General features: G+C 30.6%; 2 protein-coding genes and 1 long non-coding RNA gene across 11 annotated transcripts in view; 2 read left to right on the plus strand and 1 right to left on the minus strand.

The window, feature by feature from the left end:
• The window catches only part of sigmar (Tumor necrosis factor alpha-induced protein 8-like protein sigmar), a 41,859-nt gene extending 16,429 nt beyond the window's left edge, over positions 1-25,430 (minus strand). Inside the window, exon 1 of one of the 4 annotated variants that reach the window (XM_076402042.1) lies at positions 25,334-25,430. Coding sequence is in view for 1 of the 4 variants with exons in the window: in XM_076402039.1 (XP_076258154.1) it covers positions 16,617-16,621 (5 nt within the window). In the remaining 3 variants the exon portion in view is untranslated. Of the gene's footprint in view, positions 1-4,128; positions 4,251-16,616; positions 16,637-24,834; positions 25,116-25,333 lie in introns of those variants that run through there. The other 3 variants (XM_076402041.1, XM_076402039.1, XM_076402043.1) reach the window with 3 other exon arrangements.
• The window catches only part of LOC143195138 (uncharacterized), a 110,336-nt gene that overhangs the window by 19,039 nt on the left and 64,160 nt on the right, over positions 1-27,137 (plus strand). The window lies entirely within an intron of this gene.
• betaggt-I (geranylgeranyl transferase type-1 subunit beta) lies at positions 20,531-27,114 on the plus strand. Of its 6 annotated transcripts, none has more exons than XM_076402034.1 (8): positions 20,531-20,545; positions 25,659-25,709; positions 25,770-25,894; positions 25,955-26,122; positions 26,173-26,336; positions 26,393-26,552; positions 26,608-26,765; positions 26,839-27,114. In XM_076402034.1, the coding sequence occupies exons 2-8, from the start codon at positions 25,675-25,677 to the stop codon at positions 26,989-26,991; spliced, it is 963 nt and encodes a 320-aa protein (XP_076258149.1). In that variant the 5' UTR covers positions 20,531-20,545; positions 25,659-25,674; the 3' UTR covers positions 26,992-27,114. The 6 variants fall into 6 exon arrangements, with proteins under 6 accessions (XP_076258149.1, XP_076258150.1, XP_076258146.1 ...); XM_076402035.1 differs by lacking the exon at positions 20,531-20,545 and adding an exon at positions 25,182-25,535 and having other exon boundaries at positions 25,587-25,709; positions 26,608-26,782; XM_076402031.1 differs by lacking the exon at positions 20,531-20,545 and adding an exon at positions 25,182-25,535 and having other exon boundaries at positions 25,587-25,709.

The following is a 27,137-nucleotide window of genomic DNA, read 5'->3' on the forward strand; positions in this document are numbered from 1 at the left end:
ATCTTTAGAGTGTCTGCTATTTCATTTTTTAATTTACGATCATTCAAAATCATTTTGTGGATTTTTTAAATGTTTTCGTCGGTAACAACCTCTTTTGGGCGTCCACTGCGTACACCGTCTAAACTTAGCATACCAATCCTTGATGGTTGATTTTCCTGGGGCAGTGTCCGGAAACTCGGCATCAAGCCAAATTTTTGCTTCAACTGCATTTTTTCCCTTCAAAAAGCAATATTTTATCAACACGCGAAATTCCTTTTTATCCATTTTTTTTCACAATAACAAAAGTTACTTCACTCAAAATGTTATAATTCACAAACTAATGATCCGACAGCTGTCAAATTTATACACGCATCCTTTGAAGGTTAGGGCTAACTAAAAAACATATGGATTTAAATCTAGTAGCGCCATCTAGGTGTGAGGCCATGGAATTTTCAATTGATCTGTTAATCGATCTATCTGGTTTGTAGATTCCTTAAGATTAAATAATCAAAATAAAAGTTCCCGAAATGATGTGTCCTTAGTGCAAAACTCGAATAGAAGAAAAGAAAAAAATATGTGGCGTTGATATGAAATCTCTAATACTTGAAGGTTATGTCGTTGATGGATATTAAATTGTTAACAGAGACAATTTCACTTGACTTGTACACCTATATTTCAATTATATGTCCACAAGTTTTATATAACAATGCAATTTCATACATAACACACAAACATATTAAAAATCGTTCTAAATAACATTCCGTCTGCATCCTTGCTATATCATTAGCTTTGAATCGCATTTCTGGCCTGGCTCATCCCCCCACCACCCGTCAAACGCCACACGGGGGAAGGCATTTCAATAAAGGCCTTAATTGCTCCAAAGTTATTATTATTCACGAGCCAAAATGAAAATGGCGAGAATTATATCGGGAATTTCATTTGCATCTCTCGCATTCCGCATCAGTAAATATATAAAGCCGTCGCTGCAGTCGATCCTGCTGCGAAATCTAAGCGTAAACACGTAGCAGCATCTCTAGATCCAAAGCCCAGAAGGTCGGTGAAATAAATAACAGGATCCGTTGATTTTATGTTGCCTCTAAAATTTTACAAACGGACGAAAAAGGCAACGTTTTCAAAACGACGATATAGCTATTTACGAGGCCTAAATCGAAGTAGTTTATTGAAATCTAGAATAGCGTCGTGGACGATAAAACTATCGCTCCTACTACTTTTATATTTACGTTGCCCTGGTACAATTTATGTAGCAGGAAGATCGGATTCACTATAAATTCTCAATTTTTATTCGAAAAAGCCATTAGTGTCGATTAGCTAATGCATTTTAGAGATGCTCAACACAAAAAGAACAACAAGAAACAAACGTAGTTGGATTTATAACATCCTTTGCCGTTGATTAATCGCTAATGAATAAGATAAGTGTTCATGGCTATCTGCGATGTACGACGATCAATTGTTTCAAGTTTTATTCAAATATCGAATATATGCATAAATTCTCGCTGTTTAATAACACATGGCTCCTCGTTTAGTCATAATTTTTTCACAGTGACACTATTTTTATTATTATTTATAGTCATAAAAATATTATATTTTGTTCTTAAAACGTTATACTTGTGGGAAATTGTTGCTGCAAAAGATCATCGTATAAGAACGTGTATAAGAACATATATTTTTTAATTAATTAGATCTCACATTAGATAGACTTAGTACGAACTTAATTTATAAATTAATGTATTACTACTCTTCTGTTGTACTTGCATCAATACACAATATACTGGATTAATACATCAGAATGAATTTCCCAAATTAAAATAAAATCTTGGATAACTTCGAAAATACATTTGATTTAGAGGTCATCGTGCAGCCCTTCTTTGATTTCGTAGCGATAAGTATTGGTTAATCGTAGAACTTCGTTTTTGCAGCGTTGTATTACTAATTGGTTTGATGATTTAACATAACCCCACAAATCCAAATTTTTTATTTTTAGAGTTTTTTCAGGTCAAGTTTAGAGTATCTTCGGACTAATCAGTACAGTTTGAATCTAATCTGCTCTGCTTTTTGTCGTGATTGCCTCATCAACTCGGAGTTTTAGTTTATTTTGACTTTGACATGTAACAAAATTCTAATCTAAATAAAATAATAAAATAAAAATAGTGTTATCAAATATAATTTACTTTAACAATTTAGTACATCTAAAGAATATATTATCTCGTTTCTGTTCGAAGTAACTAATTAGAGATGCAATCTGATTCTGACTTTCACTAATCTAATGATTTCGGCATTTCCAATCAGAGCAATAATTAGCAGCAATTTCAAATTTATCAAATAAAGAACCAAATTAACGAGGTAAGTGCCAAAACAACATTTGCCGGTTTATAACCCATAAATATTACAACTAATGTTCTGAAGAATTTTGAAGACGTTTGACAACCAGGCGAATTTTGTAGGCTGATTCCATGTTCTAACGTATCAGACAGCATTGTATCTCTTTTTGAACTAGAATAAAATGAAAAGGAATATATTAGCTGATTCTAAAACGATTTACAAATTGCAATAAACAATACATTCAAATTTATTATGTAAGTCAAGCAGACATAGAGAATAAAAGTCAACGAGATAAATCAGAATTCAACAACAAGAAAATTGATCATATCACAACAATTATGAATAATACATATGCATATGGTAACAATGCTAAGTAATCTGAGATGAATCTTCAAGTTGCTGATATATAAAAAAATACTAAAACGTATATGGACCTGCGGAATTCAGTTATGGGACTGCTTTACGAGAAATAATATCAACATAATACAAATATTTTGAAGTCCTGAGAAGTATTGTGGATGCACCCAGATGCTACAACAATTACTTATAAAAGAGCCTTGGGATTCCAACTGTGACGGAGGAAATCTAGAGATCGCGACAAGACATGAGGAAAGACTCCATTCCTATGTAAACACCAAAGTACTGCAATTCTTGGACAGCACTGAACTAGAACGCAGACTCAAGAAAACTAAACCATGTGATCTTGAGTAGTTGCGTAGTCAAGTGAACTAAAAACACTGAAAAGTACTACTAATTTTTATTTTATTAGAGACTAAGTAAGGTCCAATGGGTTTTCCTAGATAAGTACCTAATTTTAAGTCACTGTAGAGACAAATTATAAGTTAGTCGGTAACGACTAATAATAATATATTAATAGATATAAAAAAAATCAGGAGTGTAAGTGCGAAATGATTTATCAATTCATTTGAAATCCGGACCAGTACTCGCCATGGAGATATTGACTCTCTACTGCTTTTCAACATAGTGGATACCATAATGCGAAAAGCTTTTAAATCTTTAACCGATTTAAGATTCGCTGCTGATAGTGCTGTATTTTCTAACACAGGTGTTGAGCCATGTCAGCAACAGACTAATAACCATAAATCACACAACACAAATTTCGTTTTAACCCAATTTTCATCTCTTAAAAACCGATACATTTCTTTCGATGAATTTTGGCTTGGATATTCTACGCGTTAATTTACTATTGATCGGCAGTAAATAATATTTTTGCAATATATTTAACATATATCAGAAATGTATAAATCAAAATGTGATGAAATATATTTTATTAATTAAGAGTTAAATTCATAAAAATGATTATTGCAGCTCTTTTTAACCGACTTCAAAAAAAAAGGAGGACGTTCTATATTCGACGATATATATTTTCGCGGTTAATTATGGAGCGACTTTCAAAATTCTTTTTTTTATTTAAAAGAGTGCATTTTTGAGATGGTCCCATTAGAACCATGTCAGGATCTGAGGGGGGAAGGGGCATGAATTGATGGAAACCCAATTTCAAGGGCACGTACAAAGATTCCCATATTTTTTTATCAAAAATAATCATATATTTTTGTATAATGTTATTACTGAACTGATGTGATGAAAAAACGGAAGTGTAAAAGCCATTCGGTCTGCTTGTTAAGCACTAACCACATCATATGAGGAGTCTTAGAAACATAGTGGACAATTGTTTCTATGGTGTAATGGTTAGAACGTTAAATTCACACGCGAAGGTCGTGAGTTCGATTCCCAACAGGGCAGCAACTTTTTTTTGTTCTAGTTTGATTGGAACATTTGTCAAATCACCTAGATTAGGTAGCGGACCCCAGGGCCTAAAACGTTCCTTAGTTTCAATCATTGCTTCTTTGTTCCTATTTTGTCTCATACGGGTTATACTTTTACTTGGACTATCCATTGTAATCCATAATAAAATAACTGCGTAATTTATTGAGTAAATATCTAACACTAAAAAGAGAAAAGTTAAATTTAGATTTTTAATACAAAAAAAAAACGTTTTAAAATAAAATATACAAAGTAAATAATTAAATAAACAAAAAAACTTATTTAACCTATCTACTACACATAGTTTATATTCTACTATATACACATAATTTAGTTTAATACCTACCTAAATCTATTTATCTATTTAAAATATTATTTTAACTACTACCAACTGACCAGTTTGAAGTCGGTGCCGAGCGTAAACAACACAAAAATAATAATATAATTTTGTGACATATGCACAAAATTAAATTACGAATAGAACTATTTTAATAAATCTAATTTAAAATATAATTTGTTGATCGGCACTGATTTCAAAAATGTATTTAGGGTCGTTAAGAGTTTTTTCATCCTCTAATAATCTCCATTCTTGAATATCCACACCTCTTTACCAAATTACAACGATGTGGCTCTTATGGTGCCATTTATCATATAGTTCGCTTTGCAAAGCCATATGGTTTGAGAATTAATTAATAAAAGACAAAAGTATTAATAACTGATGAGGTAAGTTTCAATGGGTTCCAGTTAGAGTATGTGCACCAGCGGAAGTACTTAGTATCAGTAAAACAAGAGAAGAAAGTGGCATCTAATGCTGAACTAAGAAGCCGAATCGGCTAAACTGCAAAACACCTTTGCTTCTCTAAGATGGTGAGTGTGGAAGAGAAGAAAGATATAGAAAAGAGATTAATTAATGATCAAATCAAATGAGAAATAAAGACTACAATCCGTCTCTTTGCTTATCTTGCCAATCCTTCTGTATGGCTCTGAGATTAGACACTGGCATCATCTGATATTTGTAAATTTAACGACTTAAACAACTAAAGCAAATTTAACAACTCAAAAACTATGCTAAATGTAAATTCTATATGTGTCTCTCCAAAAGCATATTAGAAACCTCACCCACTGCATAGTTTAGGAATAAATTCAAAGACGCACATTACAGTGGTTTGGACATGTTTGTTGAATTAGAGAAGAATAAATTTTGGTTGAGAAGTATACACTCTCCGCCAGCGTTGACTACGAATTGATGATCATGATGATATCAGGGACAAAAATGATTTTTAATTAATAAGAAGGGATAAAAATAATAAGACGACCTGGAAATGCGATTTTACATGTCCGATATATTTCTCCAAAATGGAACATAATGTATTTCTACTGTTATTAAGATAAACCGTTAGATTCATAAAATATAGTGAGAATATTGGCATACATCAGGGTACAGCGACTTCAGAAAAGGACGAAAAATATGTTTGAGATGTTATGTTCAAGAAAAAAGTATGTTTAAGTTCGAAAATATTTAATGATGCATGTAATGACAGCCTTGTTAAACTTTTAATCATGATTTATGTTTGTTGTTACATATTTATATGAAATAAATATGTTGTACTGTTATAACAAATAAGTAAAAAATTTCTTTCTTTTTAAATAATGCATTATTAAGCCATTTAAATGTAAAGAACATTCATTATTTCATTATGTGGTTAGAATATCTCATCGAAAAATTTACATTACTTGTACAAAACTTGTAAACATTTTTATTAAGTAATGTCTAGATATCTAGTTTGAGATCTATTCAACATATCTAAGCCGTTATTATTATTATATATCTATGTAACCAGTATTTATGGGGAGTCAATTATCAGTGATAGATAATACTTTAATGTTTTGAATTATTATAAATGATAGGTATTTACTCCAACAAAATGCAATTTAAATTACTTGTTTTCAATTTCAATTAAATTGATTAGTACAAAAAAAACATTAATGGCTTTTTAACGTGACGAAGATCTTTAAATTACACGAATTTGTGTGGAGAATGTTATGTCAATTAAAGATATAGAACCAGTGTGCACCAATGTCAAAATATGAACGGGCACTAGTCAGGCCTTTCAAGAGTCGTCATACTATCAACTAATGATATAGTTAAAAACTATTTGGAAAATGTCGAAAAGAAATTTTAACTTGTCCGTTGTAAAGCCCAGACCTGGCCCCATCTAACCGCTACTTATTTCGACTGACACAGAATACTTTACTATACCATACATTCAATATATATGGCGAAATCAAACAAATAGTCAACGATGCATACTGTCATAATATTTATTTGAGTATTTTTTTCCTATATTTTATACCAATAGTAACAGGTCCATTGAAAAGTCCTCGGCCTACTATACTAAAACACATTTTCTTTTGGCAAAATAGCTTTTTTATCCAATATAATTCCCTTCAAGGGTGATACATAGATTATAGCGACCCTCCAACTTTTTCGATTTGTCGATAACATTTTTGTAGTACGATTTGTCCTTTGCTTCAAAATGGGCCTCAGTTTCGGCCATTCATTAGACGAAAATTTCTTCCCAGCCAGCATTTTTTTTAGATTTGAGAACAGAAAATAGTCGCTTGGGTCCAGATCTGGAGAATACGGCGAATGAGGAACCTATTCGAAGTCCAATTCATAGATTTTTGTCATCGTTTTCACTGCCTTGTGAAACGGTGCATTGTCTTGGCGAAGCAGCACTTTCCATTTCTTCAAATGCGCCTGTTTTTAGCGATTTCGTCCTTCAAACGGTCCAATAACGCTATGTAATAGTCGCTGTTGATGATCCTTCCTTTTTCAAGGTAGTCAATGAAAATTATTCCATGTGCATCCGACTGTTGCGTTTTCCCACGCTTTGTAGCTGGTTCATGGTGTGCACTTCACTCGGACGACTGTCGATTATACTTTGGAGAGAACTGATGGAGCCATGTTTCATCCATTGTCACAAATCGACGCAAAAACTTGGGTTTATTAGGCTTGATCATCGTCAAATACTGCTCCGAATCATCAACTCGTCATTGTTTTTGGTCAAAAGTGAGCTCGCACGGCACCCACTTTGCGCAGAGCTTTCTCATACCCAAATATTCATGAATGATATGATGTACACGTTCAGTTGAGTGTCTGCTATTTCATTCAATTTGATTTTACGGTCATTCAAAATTATTTTGTGGATTTTTTACTGTTTTTATCGGTAACAACGCCTTTTGGACGTCTACTGCGTTCACCGTCTTCGGTGCTCATTTCACCACGCCTAAACTTAGCATACCAATCCGTTATGGTTGACTTTCCTGGAGCAGTGTCCGGAAACCCGGCATCAAGACAAGTTTTGACTTCAATTGTATTTTTTCCCTCCAAAAATCAATATTTTATAAACACGAGAAATTCCTTTTTACCGATTTTTTTTACAATAACAAAAGTTGCTTCACTCAAAATGTTATAATTCACTAACTAATGATCGAACAGCTGTGAAATTTATACACGCATCTTTTGAGGGTTAGGGCTAACTATAAAACATACGGATTTTGTTCTAGTGGCGCCATCTATGTGTCAGGTCGAGGACTTTTCAATTGACCTGTTATTAGTGGGTATTATTATATTACAGCAAGAAGCAAAATAAAAATGTTTTGATAATGTATATTTGGTTCTGTTTATTACTTCTAATTCTATTATTATATACACAGCCTAGTAACATTTTAATAGTAATAAAACACAATAATCACACGTTTATAAATATAAATTTGGATTTATTCAGGCATGGACACACTTTTACATTATTTAATCAATTTTATTGCAAGAATAAGTATGGCAACTGATTATATTCACCGAAACAGTAACAATACTACCCAATGCAATATATAATTGTTTACTATATTTTATATCAATAGTAATAGTTGTTATTATTATATTACACCAAGAAGTGAAATAAGATGTTTTGATAATGTATATTTGGCCCTATTTATTACAGCTAATTCTATTATTATATACAAAGCACACTGACATTTTAATGGCAATGGTTTGGATTTATGCAGGTATAATATCTAAGCAGTATAATCTATATAATATATATATATATATATATATATATATATATATATATATATATATATATATATATATATATATATATAACCGAAGCACTAAGAATACCACCCAATGCAAGATATAATTGTTTCCTATATTTTATATCAATAGTAATAGTTGTTATTATTATATTACACCAAGAAGCCCTATTTATTACAGCTAATTCTATTATTATATACAAAGCACACTGACATTTTAATGGCAATGGTTTGGATTTATGCAGGTATAATAACTAAGCAGTATAATATATATATATATATATATATATATATATATATATATATATATATATATATATATATATATATATATATATATATATATATATATATATATATATATATATATATATATATATATATATATATGACCGAAGCACTAAGAATACCACCCAATGCAAGATATAATTGTTTCCTATATTTTATATCAATAGTAATAGTTGTTATTATTATATTACACCAAGAAGCCCTATTTATTACTGCTAATTCTATTATTATATACAAAGCACACTGAAATTTTAATGGCAATGGTTTGGATTTATGCAGGTATAATAACTAAGCAGTATAATCTATATAATATATATATATATATATATATATATATATATATATATATATATATATATATATATATATATATATATGACCGAAGCACTAAGAATACCACCCAATGCAAGATATAATTGTTTCCTATATTTTATATCAATAGTAATAGTTGTTATTATTATATTACACCAAGAAGCCCTATTTATTACTGCTAATTCTATTATTATATACAAAGCACACTGAAATTTTAATGGCAATGGTTTGGATTTATGCAGGTATAATAACTAAGCAGTATAATCTATATAGGCATATATATATATATATATATATATATATATATATATATATATATATATATATATATATATATATATATAACCGAAGCACTAAGAATACCACCCAATGCAAGATATAATTGTTTCCTATATTTTATATCAATAGTAATAGTTGTTATTATTATACTACACCAAGAAGTGAAATAAGATGTTTTGATAATGTATATTTGGCCCTATTTATTACTGCTAATTCTATTATTATATACAAAGCACACTGAAATTTTAATGGCAATGGTTTGGATTTATGCAGGTATAATAACTAAGCAGTATAATCTATATAATATATATATATATATATATATATATATATATATATATATATATATATATATAACCGAAGCACTAAGAATACCACCCAATGCAAGATATAATCCATATATTACATGACATCTATTGACGAAAATATAACCAACTCTACAACAACGTAACCTAATTGTTAAATTCGCCGGTTTTGAATTTTCGAAACCCAAACGAAAATCCAGCTCACACTCATTCGTTGAGTATTAGGTAAAAAAAGAAAAGATTTCTGTGGAGTATTATAACTAGTGATTAAAAGTGGATCACAACAACCTCAAGTGCAAAAAGTCACGGATTAGTCCAAGAGAGCCTTCCATATCGACACTAATAGCGGTTGCTGTACATATGATGCGATCAGCAAGATATAGGGTATTACGAGCTACTAAAACCGAATGAACCAAATACTTCATCTGCTATCAAAATCTATGAAATCATCGTCTATGAAACTGTTACAGGTTACCAACATCAATTGACAAATAGAACGACGAATTGTAAAAAAGACCAACAATAACAGTAAAGTGAAGAGGTGTAAAATCTTCCTCTTGCATGGCAACTACTGACTCGGCCACACGATGCAAGAGATGTGAAGAATACGTTATTGCAGCTCGAATGGGAAGTTCTGCCGCACTCAGCGTACTTACAAGACATGGCGCCTTCTGATTACCACTTGTTTAGATCGATGCGGCAATTCTGGGTTGACACACGGTTTCGAAATTTATGATTGAATTGCTACCAAATCAACGTCATTCTTTTGATACGGTATCGTCATTTTGCGAGAAAAATTACAAAAAGCTGTAGAAAAGATTTTGATTAATATATGTTTACCAATTTTTTATGTTTACCTAACGAAATATGGAGTTTTTTGTAGTGGCATATTGTGTTTAAAATATTGTGTTATTAAAAAAACCGTCACTAATAGCCAGTCAACAGAAAGTACCAGGTCTCCGTTGGTAGAAGTTTAATTTTCTTTGAGTTATAATGAATTTTCCAGAAAGCACTTCCAACAAACTTTTTAACAAATTATCTTAAAATATATAATACAATAAGACAATCGTGTATATTCTCTCTTTAGCTGTAGTTTACTATAGTCTATAGTTAAAAAGAGATACAATGCTGTCTGATATGTTCGAACACGTAAACGAATGGGCCTGCAAAAATTGTTCGGTTGTCAAATGCTTGCAAAATTCTTCAAAATATTAGTTATAAATCGACAAACGTTGTTTTAACGCTTTCCTATAATAATATTTCTCTAATTTTAGCAGTAAAATTCTAAGAATTTAAAAAAAACTGAAAAGTATCCATAGATAGCTTAGAACTATGAGATATGGACTGTAAGGCATGTAGAACATCCCTTTGCACACTGTTAGGTAATATAAGATTTAAATGGTGTAAAGATAACCCCCGAAGAGGTCTAATGGAACTTCCACACATTGCTTTTAGAATAACACAATTTTTAAAAGCATATAATAAAATTAAAGAAGACTTTCAATTGTGTTAATTGTGTAATCAATTTGTGTATTTAGATGAGGCACGGATATTACAGAATAAAATATTGAGTGAGTCATGGCAAGATGATATAAAAATAGTTTATTAATAGTTCATTGCAGATATATTGTTCTTGTTTTTCTTAGAATTGTTGAGTTGGAAAGGTTAACACCTTTGGTTTGGATGAACTCGATCAAACACATTGAAGAAGAAATATTGACAGACATATCAAAATGACTACACAAGGAAACATATCGTCGAAGGAAACAAGAACTAAACGTAAAAAAGTAAATATGCTCTCTAATTGAAATAAAATTACTTGGATATACAAATTTAGTTAATTAGGTGAATTAGACCTCTGGGGTATACTACTACATAAAAAAACGCACCTAGAACTATCTCAAGGGTCGTGTGAAAAATAGTTGAATGTAAATATAATAAAACAACTTTAACTTATAAACTATTGTGGCTATATAATTATATGTAGTCTAAATTATTCGATAATATATGTATTAAATGTACTATAATGTTAAAATAAATTATATTTGATAACATTTTTGTTTTATTAACTTATTTAGACTACAATTTTATTATATGTCAAAGCCAAAAAAAAGCCAAGCTCAGAGTTGATACGGCAACATTGCGAAATTTTGACGTCATAAATTGAGATGACGTAAGTTCACCAGTAGGGATAGACTATCTTATAAATAACATCTATCCTTTCAAATTTATTTCAGATTAAACTAACAAAACTACCAATTTCTTTGATTGTTCATTTGAATTTTAAAAACTATTAAACTTTACACGTTTGAATGTTCCCCATTTTAAAACTGTCAATTTCTATGACGGTTAATTTCAATTTTAAAAACCATCAAACTTTACTCGTTTGAAGCGTTCCCCATTTTCAGCATTAATAGAGAATACACAAAACAAAATACTTTGGCCACAAACCGACTGCTATTGTCATCGTAGGATGGCGTGACTAGAAATGTTATGTCGGAATAGACTATGAGTTCAAAAAAAGCTATAAAATGTCCTCATACACGCCATATTTCACTATTAAATGAACCTTTGGCACGTCAAAAAATTTACATATATATTCTATACTCGACAGTCGCTTTATTTTTTTTTATATACACGCTCTATTTTCTGAAAGTTAGAATTTTCTACGGACATATATAAAACAATAAAAGTTAGTATTTCAGAAAAAAACAGAAAGGAGAATAACCTTAATTGTAAATAAAAAATCTTATTAAAGAAAAACATTAAAAAATCACCGATAACTTTAAATTATTAGTTTATTACTTTATAACGGGACGAAAATGTGATCTAAGTGGATCGTGATTGGTCTAAAGTGAACATGTGCATTTCGTTGACATTACTTCAAAATAATATGTAGTATTTCTAGGTTAAGTTTATGATGTTATGGAGGTCTTCGTGTAATTTATTGAGTGAAACTATGTTTCTCTTAACACATTATTAATAACACTAACTATTATACAACTAATTAACTAATGAAAATGTATGAATGTTTGATTATTGAATGGATGATTGTTGATTGAATGTAAGATGAATGCATCTACTGTCTATTTTTCTGCGTGCCCTTGATCGTTTTTGGTCAATCTTATTCTGTGGCCAGTTCGCGAAAGAAGAAGAGGCCTGACGTCACCACAATGTGTTCGGTTCGTTCATTAAAACTTTACTCTATAAAAAACCAATATAATGCTAATGCAACATTTAAATTTGGGAACAAAAAATAAAATGTGGCAGATATTTTACAAGATTATAAAAATATATAAATATAATAGGATTAGTAATAAAGGTAATAACCATTTAAATGTTTATTTTTTTATTCTATAGGTATTTATTCTTGGCACATCATTGTTTTTCCTTGTTCTAGCATTTAACATTTATAATATTCTACATTGTCATCAGATATAAAATAATTAACTTTCGATGTTTTATAATGGTACTAATAAACAGAGACTTACAGATTGATCTTATAGAAAACATCACATTATGAACAAATTTAATTATAACTATATATTTAGTTATACCTATAGTTATACTATATGTTTTAGTTATAAATATATCTTCACAAGCTTGTTCACACACGCAGTTCACGCATATGGGGTCCCAATTCATAAGAATACTAGTATTGAATGGTCACTTACTAATTGCACTTAATGGTCAAGTTAATAGCAATGGAATTTTCGGCAGAACGATGTCCGTCTATCCTAAATACTGACAAAGTCATCGATAACTACTTTTAAAAATCTTTTTCTGTTGTTACATTAATTATTTGGTTAAAAGTTAGCATTAGTACGGTGATACAATTAAATGGTGACTATTTATAGACTCATTCAAGCTTATTTTGACAGCTATATTGTTTCACAATGGCAACCGTCTTTCTAGTATTCGTATTGGTTATAGTTCACACGAAGATTTTTAAAAAATACGAATTCTTAAATGTTAAAAAATACTGAAAAATACAACTTTAAATTTAATAGCCCTTGACTAAATTAAACGTGCTGAATATAAATGGTAAATCTGAAATACAGATTATGAATATGAATAATACAATTACGGTACAAGAAATTATTAATTCTATATGTATGTGGGATAGTAGGGATTCTAACACTAGTTCAAAATATATTCAGACAGGTTTCTTAAATTTTGTGGGAAAAATATTACTGCAGTTTTCGAAATGATATTCTTTTATCCCCACGTATAAAGCAGGGTTTATGACAAATTTTATTAAAGCCATGAATCGAGAAGGCAAGGTGATTCTTATATTAAGAGAAAGTCAAGGCAGGCGTCTTTGTTCGGCTGCAAATATGCGAACTTGTATTTGAAAAAACGATTTTTGAAAATATTAAAACGAATTATACAAAGAGACAATTGATCAGATGCACAGAACCGCCAACGTCATTAAAAGACGCTTACGAAGATAGAAAAAGTCTGCTTCACTATGTTCTTATCCACAACATTCAAAAAATATTACCAAAATAGTAGACCGAACCAAAACTCTTACATCTCATCCAGAATGAAAGTAAAACAAGATGAAGCCCATTCTACAATAAAAAAATTAAAGCCAATAATTTACTTATTTTATATAAGTAATCTCCCATTAATGGAATATATCACCAAGACTATATTTACACTAACGATACTGTGATAGTTGAAAATAACAAGAAGCAACCAGAAAATGACAACAGACGAGTAGCAGTATAAATAACTGTACTCAGGCATGGAGAATAAAAGTTAACGAAAGCAAACCGGAATACATTGCATAATCAAACCCCACATAACAGTGAAAAATACTATCATCCCAAATAGCAACAACGCCAGGTATCTTAGAATGAATCTGGATACAAAACTCCATTGAGAAAAGAAAACAACTATAGAAATGATTATCTATACCGAGACCTTCAGATACCGATCGTTACTCAAGAAAAATATAGAATAGCAAAGAGACATGACAATAGACTCCACTCTCATGTTAATACCGAAGCGTTGCTCTTGGGTAACACTCGACAAACCAATTCAGGACATAGAATCAAAAAAATCAAAATATAAGCCATCCAATAAAACAAACAATGTACGTCGTCAAAATTTAGAACGTCAGTACGTCGCTAGGTTTACTTAGAATTATGATTTACAACATTTGCCGATTTATAACCTCTAATTATTATCACTAATGTTTTGGAGAAGTTTGTAGCAATTTGACAACAGTGTCAACCAAGTACCAACACAAATTGAATTTTATTTTTTTACATGTTCCGATGCACCAAATAGTATTCTATCTCTTTTTAACTAGAGTAAAATGAGAAGGAAAAATCGACTCCAAGTTTAAAACTGATTTTACATTTTTACAAACTGCCTTTGACAATATATTCGACGTCATCTATGACGTGATTGGCTATTTAATTGGAAGGACTATAGTTCAAAATAACAGTGAACTCACGTCATCACGATGTCAAATGCATTGTCTATCGCCATTTGTATATTGTGATACTGCGATACCAATTGCGACAGGTAATACTACAACACGCAGTCCTACGACATGGTGATGACGTAAGTTCACACACTTTTACATTTTTTGTATTTTTTATTACATTTTACTTCAGATATTTTTAGTGTAAACTTCATTTACAAATTAATTTATTACTATTGTTCTGTTGTACTTGCGTCAACAAGCGCGGGAATACATCTGTGTTAATATCCCAAGAATGTATATTTAAAAAATAACCACACTTTAAATTAGTGTTGGGAACTATCGACTCGAATTGACTATCGACTTTTTAGTAATTGACTATCTTTTTTGACTTATTTCTATCGACTTATATGATTTTTTACTATCGACTGTATCAGTCGCTATTTTTGGTTCGACTGATTTTACTGAATATTACTAGTGACTGTTTCAGTCGACAGTTTTCAGTCGCTATTTTCGGTCCGACTGATTTTGTTACTATTTACTATCGATTGTTTCAGTCGTACTTTTAGTTACTATTTTTGGCCCTACTTGTTTCATTCGACTGATTTTTAACGTTCTGTCTCTGTCGTTCTAGCCACGACCTTGACAAAAATGTACCCAATTTATGCTTACATAGATTTATATATAGTTTTATGATTTTTTTGGCAGTTTGCTTGTAAATAACAACATATTGTATATTAATATTATAGCATTTTGGTATGATATTTTTCAAGACTATTAATGTAATAGGGTAAAAAAATTGGGAATATAAATAGTAAAATATTTTGACTGTTTTTATGGCAATAATAGGTAATATTTCTATTATTCTCTCGATTTTTGTTAAAAAATATTTCCGTTCAATAATAAATAAAGCATTTATATAATTTCATTCAGATCATTTTTAATTATGTCATGGATTAGTTCTTTTTCTATGATTAGGTATATGTTTAATTTTTATATAGTATTTATGGTTATTATACATCTTTAGTTTTTAGGTTTTGTTTAAGTTCTTTTGTATTGTCTATATTTATTATGGTATATTATTTATAAATAGCAGTTAACACATTAAAATACAATAAAACATTTGTGGGGTATTATTCCATTCCATAGAAAAATTCCATTCCTTTTTACAAATCCACAGAACGTTCAAATATAAAAGTAATTCTACTTCGTTTAAAATTAAATTATAAATTGCATGTTATGTATAATTTTTATAATAGTATTCAGTAATTATTTTTTTCTTTCTCTTTTTTAAAGTTGGTTTGTGAAGAAATTTATACATCTGCGTCTCGCTTATACTACCGTTGGAAAATAGAACCACATATAAAATTAACTGCCCCAAGTAATTATCTCCGTCCTTTCCTCTATCACAATTGATACAGGATACAAGAATTCGGGCATCACGAATTGAAAAAAAAAACAGACAATTGACAAACAGTTTTTTGACTATCGACTGTTTCGGCTGTTTTCAGTAGTCTCAACGCTACTTTAAATGTTGTATATGAAATAAATATTTATCATTTTCTTTAAAACCAAAAACATTAATCTACTGTAATCAGAGACTAGAGCTAATAAAATATGTTCATATTCGTTTTTCTTCAAATAGAATTAGTAAAAATTGACTCCTGAAGGAAACACTCAATTTTTTGTTGTGCAACGTTATTGTTATTTACTCTTTAATGAAACTAAATATACTGAATAAGTGCAGAATATATTGCTGGTGGGGACATTTTTTTGTCTACGATATTACTTACGCCATCTTTTGTACAAATGTTACAAATTAATCCAACATCTAACCGGCCGTCATCAGTAAAAATAATAGTCTAGTTTCTGTGAAAGGTCTAAAATAAATTAGACAAAAAAGTAGGCTTGGGCCGCCCTAATATTAAATGTAGTTGGCTATGCGGTGAAAAGATTTCGCTATAATTGCACCGGTAACTATTTTTAGACTGCCCACTACCGTAATCGTTTTATAAGTTCAAGAAGATCGAGGGGCCTTTTAAACGATTCGACCTTTGCTAAAGGATTTTATCCATTTCATACACCACCACCACCTGCCTTCGTTACAAACAAACCGTATATATAGTTGGTTCAATACGTTTTACAAGCCTGGCTCTCATAAATTTATACGAAGGGCACACCATAAAAAATTCAGATACAAGTTTATTTTTAGTTTTTGTTTTACTATTGCTGCGGCGTCAAACCGAAATTGTTTCTTTATTTTTCCTGTAAATTGGATCTGCGCTTACGTCATTATGCTGTTTGCATCGATAATAATTGTTCGTTTTGTGGATTTATGCAAGCGATATGACGGAAATATTTTTTCTTTTATTATTTGATGTTTCGATAGCTTTGGGAACGAAGAGGTTGTACGATATTTATCGTGAGAGTAGACGTTTGGGAGGGTCATTGTTAAAGAATCACTTTTAGTAGAAACTATAACGCCTAGAAACAAAAGAAATATTTTAACACTACGACAATAATATGAACCAGAAGTTAACCCCAATAATTTAAACTAATGATAAGTAATGAAAAATTGACCTATTGACAAATATGACATACATAGCATTAAAATATTATGTGACAATATAAAAGAGATAAAGTAAGTCTAAATTAATGAAAAAATAACATTAGAGCATGTATTCTGAACATTTTTTCACTTTATAAATACATTTATTGAGAAAAATTGGTACAATACTTGTTCAATGAGTAATCTTATGCAGTCCTGCATTACTAAAAAAACTGAAAATGCTTAAAGAAAAACAAATATTAACGTGTACACTAGCACATAAAAGAGTGATTGGATTTTGCACTAACTAAACTATATCAGTTCAAAAGCCCTAGTTAAGTCGTCTTGTTTGATTTTGATGATATTTAATAAAAGATTGATTTTTTTTTAATTAAAATTATTAATACATCAGCCCTAAAAAACATTAACATTCTTTAGATATTTTAAAAAGTAGCGATATTTTGAATAAAATTTTAAAATTAAATATCAAAATGCACTAAACCTAAACCTTTAAGTACGAAGTTTAAAGATTTATTAAAAACGTCGCAATATTGCCGCATCAACTCTGAGTTTTACTTTATTTTGGTTTTGACTTAAAACAAAATTCTGATCTAAAAAAATAATGAAACAAAAATAATATTATCAAATATAATTTATTTTAATATTATAGTACATCTAATGCATATATTATCGAAGAACTTAAACTATAGATAATTATATAAATAACCAAACAACGCGCCAAAACAACGTTCTCCTATTTATAACCTCTTATTATCACTAATGTTTTGAATAATTTTGCAGACATTTGACAACCGGACGACTTTTATAGACTATTTCGGTTGTATGTTCGAACTTATCATACAGCATTGTATCTCTCGTTAAATGGAATAAAATGAAAAGGAATATATCGCCTGGTATTAAAATGAATTTACGAATTGTAATAGGCAATACATTATACATATTGATGACGTGGTTCACAGCTATTTTTTGGTCATGACATCCTCATACTTAACCCTGAAGGATCAATACGAAATATAAGATTTTAACAATTCTGCAAATTACCTGAGGTTCACCCGACACCTTATTCTTATTTCTTTATATGACCCATTAATTATATTTGTAATTCTATTAACTTTGTCTACAGTTGAGTATTTTTCTAGAAAGCCAAGTTGATATGCTAAGATTATGTGGTAGAGTATATATTAATGAAATTATACAAAATAATATATCATTTTGTACAACTTTTTCTCATCCCTCTGGTAAGGCGATACCGTGTGGACAGAAAGATATTGATTTGGCAGTGATTCAATCCTTGATCAATTTTCGCACTTCTTCAGCATTTCAAAAACATGCGTCGGTCAAGCCATTTTGCATCGGTCCGAATGAGTTGTAATCAGAAGGATCTATGTGTGGCACACTTTTTATTGCTCTTCTCTTTTTCTTCTTCAGTCATTTTTTATAAGAAGCCGTTCAATTTGTTCAACCATTCCACCATATGCATAACAAAACGTTATAGCCATGAATTCTTCGGTTTGGTGTCGATGTGGATGAGTGTCTTCGACTAAGCCATGACTTTTTGAGCTTGGATTTGTCGTAGTAGATCTACTTTTCATCACCAGTCAGAATGCGCTACAGAAAAATATTCTTTTTATCTGGTTATCAATGAATTGGTAATGTTGAAACGTTTTAAAATGGCATTTTGAGTCAATTCGTATGGCAGCTATTTTTCCGTTATTTTGATCTTCCACCGAGCAAAGAGAGTTTTGGGCTGGGTTTCTTGTCTTGCAGTTCATTGTATTCGAACTTCCTTGTTTCTCCAGGCCACTCTAATATCACTACTTTGACATCGTTAAAACCAAAACCGACAATATGGATGTGATAGAACAGCATTACTATAACATTCTAAAGATGTTTGATGGTCTAAAAAACTATCGAATTTTACTGTTGGCTCAGGTTGTTTAACAGTTAGTTACATTAATACTTTGCATTTCACCAATAGATGTCTCATTTTGCCCTAGATAAAAAGGGGAAGAATGCTATCTGATGTGTCAGTAACCGAATCAGTCTATAAAATTCGATTTTTGTTGGTACAAGTCGATTCTGTTGTCAAATGAATTCCACAGAATTCTTCAAAATGTTAGTGGTAATAATTAAGGATTATAAACCGGCAAACGTAAATCAAAAGTCTACATGGTCCTTCCAATAAAATAGCTAATACACGTCATAGATTAAGTCGAATATAGTGCCAATTGCAGTGTGTAAAAATAAATGTCGCAATGTTGCCGCATCAACTTTTTATATATGTTTGCTGGTTTATAACCTATAATTATCATAAATAATGCTTTTAAAAAATTTGCAGTCATTTGTAACATGATCCACGAGTACCAACCCAAATTGAATTTCATAAGCTCATTCCGTTAAATATTCCAATAGCATTCTGTCTCTTTTTAATTAGGGTAAAATAAGAAAGAAAAATTCGATCTAATTTTACATTTTTACAAACTACATTTGCATATTAAACGTGATCTATGACGTGCATTGGCTGTTTTATTTGACGGGCTATATGCCATTTTTAAGTAATTCTTCGAAAATGTTCTGACAGCCACATCTAATAAAATAAATCTAACTCAACAAACTGGAACGACACATATCATCTGTTACAAATCGCAAATTCTTTTATGATTATATCTATGCTATCTATGCTTATTAATGATCTAGTATGAAAAAAGACATATTAACTAATGAGTTACTGTTAGTATTAAAGGCAACATTTGAAAGGGTTATACAGTTTTGTTAATGTAATATTACAACATAAGACACACGCGGTATGTGTATTAGAGATAGATTGGAATGTTAATGCGAATACCTGAAGCTGACATTCACTAATATCATATTTCATAAATTGGCACCATATATGATTCGATTAACTTTTGACAGTTGACTTGCGAATCTCAAACAAACATTTTGTTTACATTTCGACATTACATTTTTTGTCTGAGTTACGTAGTTGATCCGAAAATGCTAATGGTTGTTTGTTTACTAATCGATCGGTTAACGCAAATACGTTAACTTTTGAGGTTAGAGTGTGGTTAGTGATTTGTTAACATAAGTAAATCAGTTTCTAATGGAACAGAGAATTTTCCAACTTGGAAAAAAGAAAACAGGATGCAATTAGTAAGTATTCATCAACTTCCCAGAAAACTACTCTATTTTAAATTAAGTAGGTGCCCTCTAAAGATACACTGGAATAAATCAATAAATGAAATGATTGTGTTGGAAGACTTGGCATTTGGTTTTGTAGAGTGTATTGCATTTAGAAGACTTATGAAGTGCCTATCTTATAATTTAGTCTAGTACAATTAATTCTCGTCAGGAAACTTTACTTATTTTATCTGCGACGACTTATATGGCAAAATGAGCTAGAATTCTTCGAAACCATATAATTTACTGGTCATTTATTAAACTTGTAATAGGATAACCAGATCTTGAAAGAAAAACTTACATTACTAAAAACAGATGTGTTCAATCAGAGCCGCCATATTGTATATAGGAAGTATTGCTCATAAACTTAAGAGCATATTGTCATCATGTCAAATACGTAAAGCAAACGCTCTAGTTCATTGACTGTGCCTCACACAGAGTTCAAAAATTGTTAAAAGGGCTGAAAGTTCAAGAAACTGTCGTAGCAACCATAACAAAATAAAAAAAAGTTAGCAACAGATTTTAATCAGCGAGCTTAAAACTTTGTAGGAAACACCCAATCCAGCAGCCTTTAACGATTTTCAAGAATAATATGTCATTATACATCCACAAATAATGAAATTCTTTTATTGATTTCTGAAAACTTTTATGTTTAAACGAGCCATAACTATGCAATGTTATAATTTGATACCTATTTCATTTTATTCTACTAACATTAACCTCAATACTAGACAATTTACGTTCCGTCAAAATAAAAACGTACAAGCCTATCATGAAACATGTGTTTGTATATTTACAGACAAAACGCGGAAACGCGGGAGATATTGTATGAAAACCCAACGTAAACTCAAAAAGAATTGACAGAAGAAAAAAACATTGGGAAAAAACAATGGGAAGGTGGGTGCCGCATGAGGGGGGTGGGGGGTAACGAATGGCAGGCAATTAGAAAATCGAAGAATCGTCAGTGAAATTCTGCTTCAAAGACATTAAAGGAGGTCAATTATACATCAAATAGTAACTGTAGGGTGATAAAAATGGATTTATTTCGAAAATTTCAAGGAAAAAATCATTTCATGGCGAAGTCAGCGTAGTGGGATCAAGTTGGTGTCGTGTATTGTGAACAGAAGAGACCTGAAAAAAGCATTAATACTGATTGTTACTGACAGCAAATTATAAGTTTAAAGAACGCATTGGTCGAAAAACGTCCACAATGCGATTAAAAACGCGATAAGGTGATTTTGCAACATTGCTCATACACTATAAACTGTCAAAGATGTGTTAAAATCACTTGGATGAGATGTTTTATTACATTTGCTTACTCTCCAGCAACAAGCGAAAAATAGGTATTAGGTTTTTGCTCTCTATAATCGGTCTTGTTTTTTTCAACAAGATTTTTTCAAATACCTTAGATATACCTATCTCGTATATAGATCTTTATTTCATTTGATTTTCTAGGTTTTGGAATCATGATAATGTAAACCATTTTCCAAACGATTAGGACGTATTTTAGTCGAAATGCTGCATTGATCAAGTTGGTGAGTTTTATAATTCCCTTTCTTGGAAGTTTTTGTAATTTCAGCAATTGTCCTGTTATTAAATCATAGATCGGTGATTTCTTTAGATTAATATCAACTTTGATAACTTTGGTTACTTCTTTCGGCATAACTAATTGAATCGTCAAATTTTCACATTCTATGCCAGGCAAATTGTAGTCAATATCACTTTGGTTTTTTGTTGATTGGCGTATACCTAATTTCCACTTAGGTCCCTTATAGGTAGACTGTGTAGATATAACCTTTTAATTATTTGCTGGGCTTTCAGAGCGAATACGCGAAATAACGATTCATGTTTTTAACGTTAAAATTGACATTTAAAATGCGAACCATCTTGAATATATTCATATAATTAATTAATATTATATATTCCTACAACTATTTTATACGGTATTTTAATGGGGAACGAAAAGGGCAATATTAATATATGAATCTACTGTTGATCTTGTTATAAAAAGTTGATATAATAATTTTTGTGTTCAGTGTTCAATGAAAAAAGAAATTATCGTATACACATTACCTGTTATAAATTTGATTTAATTTGTACACATGTTACTTGTATAAAAAATAATAAATTACTTTATAAACTTGTCAGAGTCAATGACAAAATATTGTACGTTATTGCTTATTTAATGACTATGGATAGAAAATAAAACAAAAAATTTTGTTAGGAAAAAGAATGGCGCTAACAATATCAATTAATAAGACGTCATTCGTTAACCGACAATCGTTAGACCAGATCGAATACGTTGGTTCCTTTCTTATAAAGGGAAATAACGAACATCTGCCGGGCGGTAAGACCAGGTGAAGGCGATCCAGCCGGCTACGTTCTTAACGGTTTCCTTTATCGTGTTTATGTGACACGTGCCAAAAATACCAGGTCCGCTCTAGAAAAATAAATTTTTCACAGCCCTTCTCGAACAGCTGACTCGATCAAAAATTTTAATTTCGACAGGTTCGAACAAATTTGCGTCATGTAGTCTCTAGCACACCTTAACCTTTTATGTACCCGAAGTTGTACTAATTATTTCACAGGGTTTCAGATTTTACAGCTGTGTTTATAACAGATACAGATAAACAATGATAACAGCATTTTGACTTTTGGTCAAATATCTATTTTTTTCAAATAACAAGAAGAAGGGTAAGAAATACCAGAAAACACTTGAGTAAATTAATTGACTAAGATCAAATCAAAACATAATTCAAAAGAATTTCATCAGTCATCAGTTTCAAACATTAACAATCAATGGAGGATTCAAGATTTTTGTTTTAATGGTGGGCTTTAATTCAAAATGTGTTATGAAATGAATCAGTTGCATTTGGAAGCTAGTGAGAGCACAGAAATGTAAGGAACATCTTATGATACCTCCAAGAAACCCGAAAAATAATTCAGATAATTGCTGTCAACAAATGCATCATTGTCATATCACTCACACTTTTAAAATGATCAAAATTTGGTCGGAAAGTAACGTTCCCCATATAGGGCTGATCCATTGCCATTTAAAAGTTAAAAAACAACCTACATTAGTACTCGATTCCGCTTTTTACTGACTGACAAAATGTCAAGCCACAACAAAAAATATCTAATTGAAAAATTCGTAACTATAAAAGTTTAATTGAACATAAAGAGACTTAACTCTACAAAACAAAAATAACTTTCTTGTCAACACAATATAAATAAATGCATTTTAAATTATTTGTTAACGGTTGCAGAGTAAATCAAGCCCTCAGTAATTTGCGATTATAATGTGATAACAAATGTTTCAAGTTTCAGTAATGATAGTTAATGTTGCCTTTTTATCTACAAACGTACAGGCATGGAATGCCATAATTAACAATATCCGCTAGACACTTTCGATGATAATACGGGACACTTCAAGTTAACTTTACATTAAATAAAATCTTAGCGTTGACTATAATTTCATATACAACATTCTGTGTATATGAAACGCCAAAGCGTTTACAGAGCCGAAAAAGAAAACCTTTACGGAAAGCGTCACATTATGAATATTGAAAACACAAAACCGTGTATAACTTAAAACTCAGATATCCTTGTTTATTTTAAAGGCCTAAGGTATAAAATATAATTGAGTTATTTGCTAATATCTCGAGAAGTCTGTCGGTCATAAAAGATGAGATCAGCTAGCGTTTTCAACGGAATGTTTTGGTGACTCTACCAGTGGAATTTTATATGTCCGGTATTGATACCACATAAAATAAAAATTAGATACCCTGTATAAAGACAGTTGGTTGTTATTAAACACGTTTGTTTTCTTTCACATGGCACACTCCGAACAGGCTATTAACAAATTGTAAAACCCACATTTCTCGTTTAATTAGTTTCTCATCGATGACCTTGAAAATTTTGCTTTGATTTTTTTTTGCACACCTACCTTACAATTGACCTACTATGTAAAAGAACATTATGCCTACAGGCCCACAAAAACAATAAAAATAAAGTCAACAATCTTACTTTACATGCTCTATAATATATTTGACTTTTCCTATAACGGACTCACTGTACACGACTTATAAACACTAATATTAAATAAATAAATAAGAAATTACATTTGATATTTTCCGTATAATCAATGAATCATTTAAAAACGGGGATTATTATGCGGGAATTAAAATTACTATTTTTATTAAATGAATAAAAAAAACAATGAGCAAGCAGTGAATGTAACGAAATCCGTAATAAAAACTCACCAATTACTCAAATACGGTTGCTATGACAACCTCAAAAGAAAACAATGGAAAATCGACTGTCCGTTTATTGATATTTTTCGGTGTCCGATGGATAATGTCGAATATTTTGTCGTCACTAACTTAAAACGATATTTTTTATTTTGTTACGTCAAAGTTTATTGACGAAACAATTCCAAAACACACCCTCCTACCAGAAAAACCGCTTATTTACTGAAGGAAGAAAAGAAACACCTTGATGTTTAGACTGACAGCGCTGGGAAACAAGAAAAAAAAATACGTATGGAAGAATTTTAGGTGGGAGAATCGCTGATGCGTCTAGGGAATGAAATTAAATTTGCGCATTTTGTGTAGACCACCAACAATACATAGTGAAATAGATATTTTTGAAATTTTCCTATGAATTTTTGCTATTATATTTGATTAAAGGCATAAATTACAAAATATATCTGATTTTTTGAAAATATTATGGAAAAAAGTAAAATAAAATTACCTCACTCACCTCTGTTTACTGTTAATATGACGGTAGTTCTAGTGCATTGAAAATAAAATGTCTTTATAATTCCTTTAATCTGATTTAGACAAAATTTATATACTTCCAAATTTTGGACATGCAATTTTAAGAAAGATAAGGTGATAATTCCGCACAAATCTTAACAAATAACTTCTAACCTCAATATTGTGTGATATTTGTAGTTTTTAAGGTGGGGCACACATTTTTCATTTATGTTTGTTATTACTTCTAATTGTTTCAGATCTAATATTAAAATGTGTGCTTTACCAAATATTGAATTTGAAAGAGACTTACATAGAAAATATCTAAATAGGTTTTTGCACCACTCTATGCCATCATTTTTGGCTAATATGGACACAAACAGGTAATTACAAAATATTTTATAAGTAACTTTAGTTGTAACAATTGCACATTGTAATTGTAGAACAGTGCTGGCTTATTTTTGCATTGCTGGTTTAGACATATTAGATGACTTAGACAAAATATCTGAGGAAAGAAAGCAACAAATGATAGATTGGGTATATCAGCTTCAGGTGTGCAATGCTGAAGGTACTCTATTAAAAGAAATTCTAGAATATATTCATTGCAATTCTATATGTTTTATTATAGAACTGGTTAGTGGTTTTCAAGGCTCCACAACATTAAACACTATGGACAATAACAATCAGAATTCTACATACAAATGGGGACATATAGCCACAACATATTCAAGTTTATTGAGTTTATTAATATTAGGTGATAATTTAGATAGAGTGGATAGAAAAGGAATTGTACAGAGTAAGATATCAAGTAAAATCAATTTGAGAGAGTAGTTTTAAATATTTTAGGCTTAAGATCATTGCAGCTAGAAGATGGATCTTTTAAAGGAGCTAAAGAAGGTGCAGAAAATGATATGAGATTTGTATTTTGTGCAGCTGCAGTTTCATATATTCTAAATGATTGGAGTGGCATTGATGTTGAGAAAATGGTAGATTTTGTATTAAAAAGCATAGTAAGTAAATATTTTAAACATATAAAACATATTTAGTTAATTAGATGATCATTTAGTCTTATGATGGTGGTATTGGTCAAGGTCCAGATTTAGAGAGTCATTGTGGATCAACTTTTTGTGCAGTTGCTGCTTTGGCCCTAAGCAATAATTTAGAGAAATTATCCAAAGACCAATTCCATAACCTGAGAAGATGGTTGTTGTATAGACTGGATACTGGTACAAATAGAACATTACATAAAGCTTTTATAATTGATATGAAATATTATTTTAGGTTTTAATGGAAGACCAAACAAACCTTCAGACACATGTTACTCCTTTTGGACTGGAGGAGCTTTGAAAATACTGAATGCTTACCAATTTATTGAATCTGATGATAATCCTCAGTTTGTTTTAATGACTCAGGATCGTTATGGGGGTTTTTCAAAATGGGTAGGAGTTTTTCTCATGTATATGTTTATTTCTTATCGTTTCATTATTCAATAATGTATACATTTATGTTAAGGTCAATTCAGTACCAGATCCAATGCATACCTATTTTGGACTAGCAGGATTAAGCCTGATGAATTATGAAAATTTAAAACCACTTTTCTGTGAACTGAATTGCACTAAAGAAGTCCATGACAGATTGATGACCATCCACAACCAATGGAGCTAGAACAATGCCGATAGAGGCCTTAACAATGATAACATCATTAGGTGAATGTATTTTTGTTGTGGAATATGACTTTTTTTTGTATTTTTTGAAAAAAATATACAGATGTTTTAACCCTAAACAAAATGAAAAGTTTCTTTTTGGCTTTT

Source organism: Rhynchophorus ferrugineus, unplaced genomic scaffold (assembly GCF_030347505.1).
Source record: "Rhynchophorus ferrugineus isolate W39M unplaced genomic scaffold, kcgeb_rfMv2 rfM4, whole genome shotgun sequence".
NCBI lineage: Eukaryota > Metazoa > Arthropoda > Insecta > Coleoptera > Curculionidae > Rhynchophorus > Rhynchophorus ferrugineus.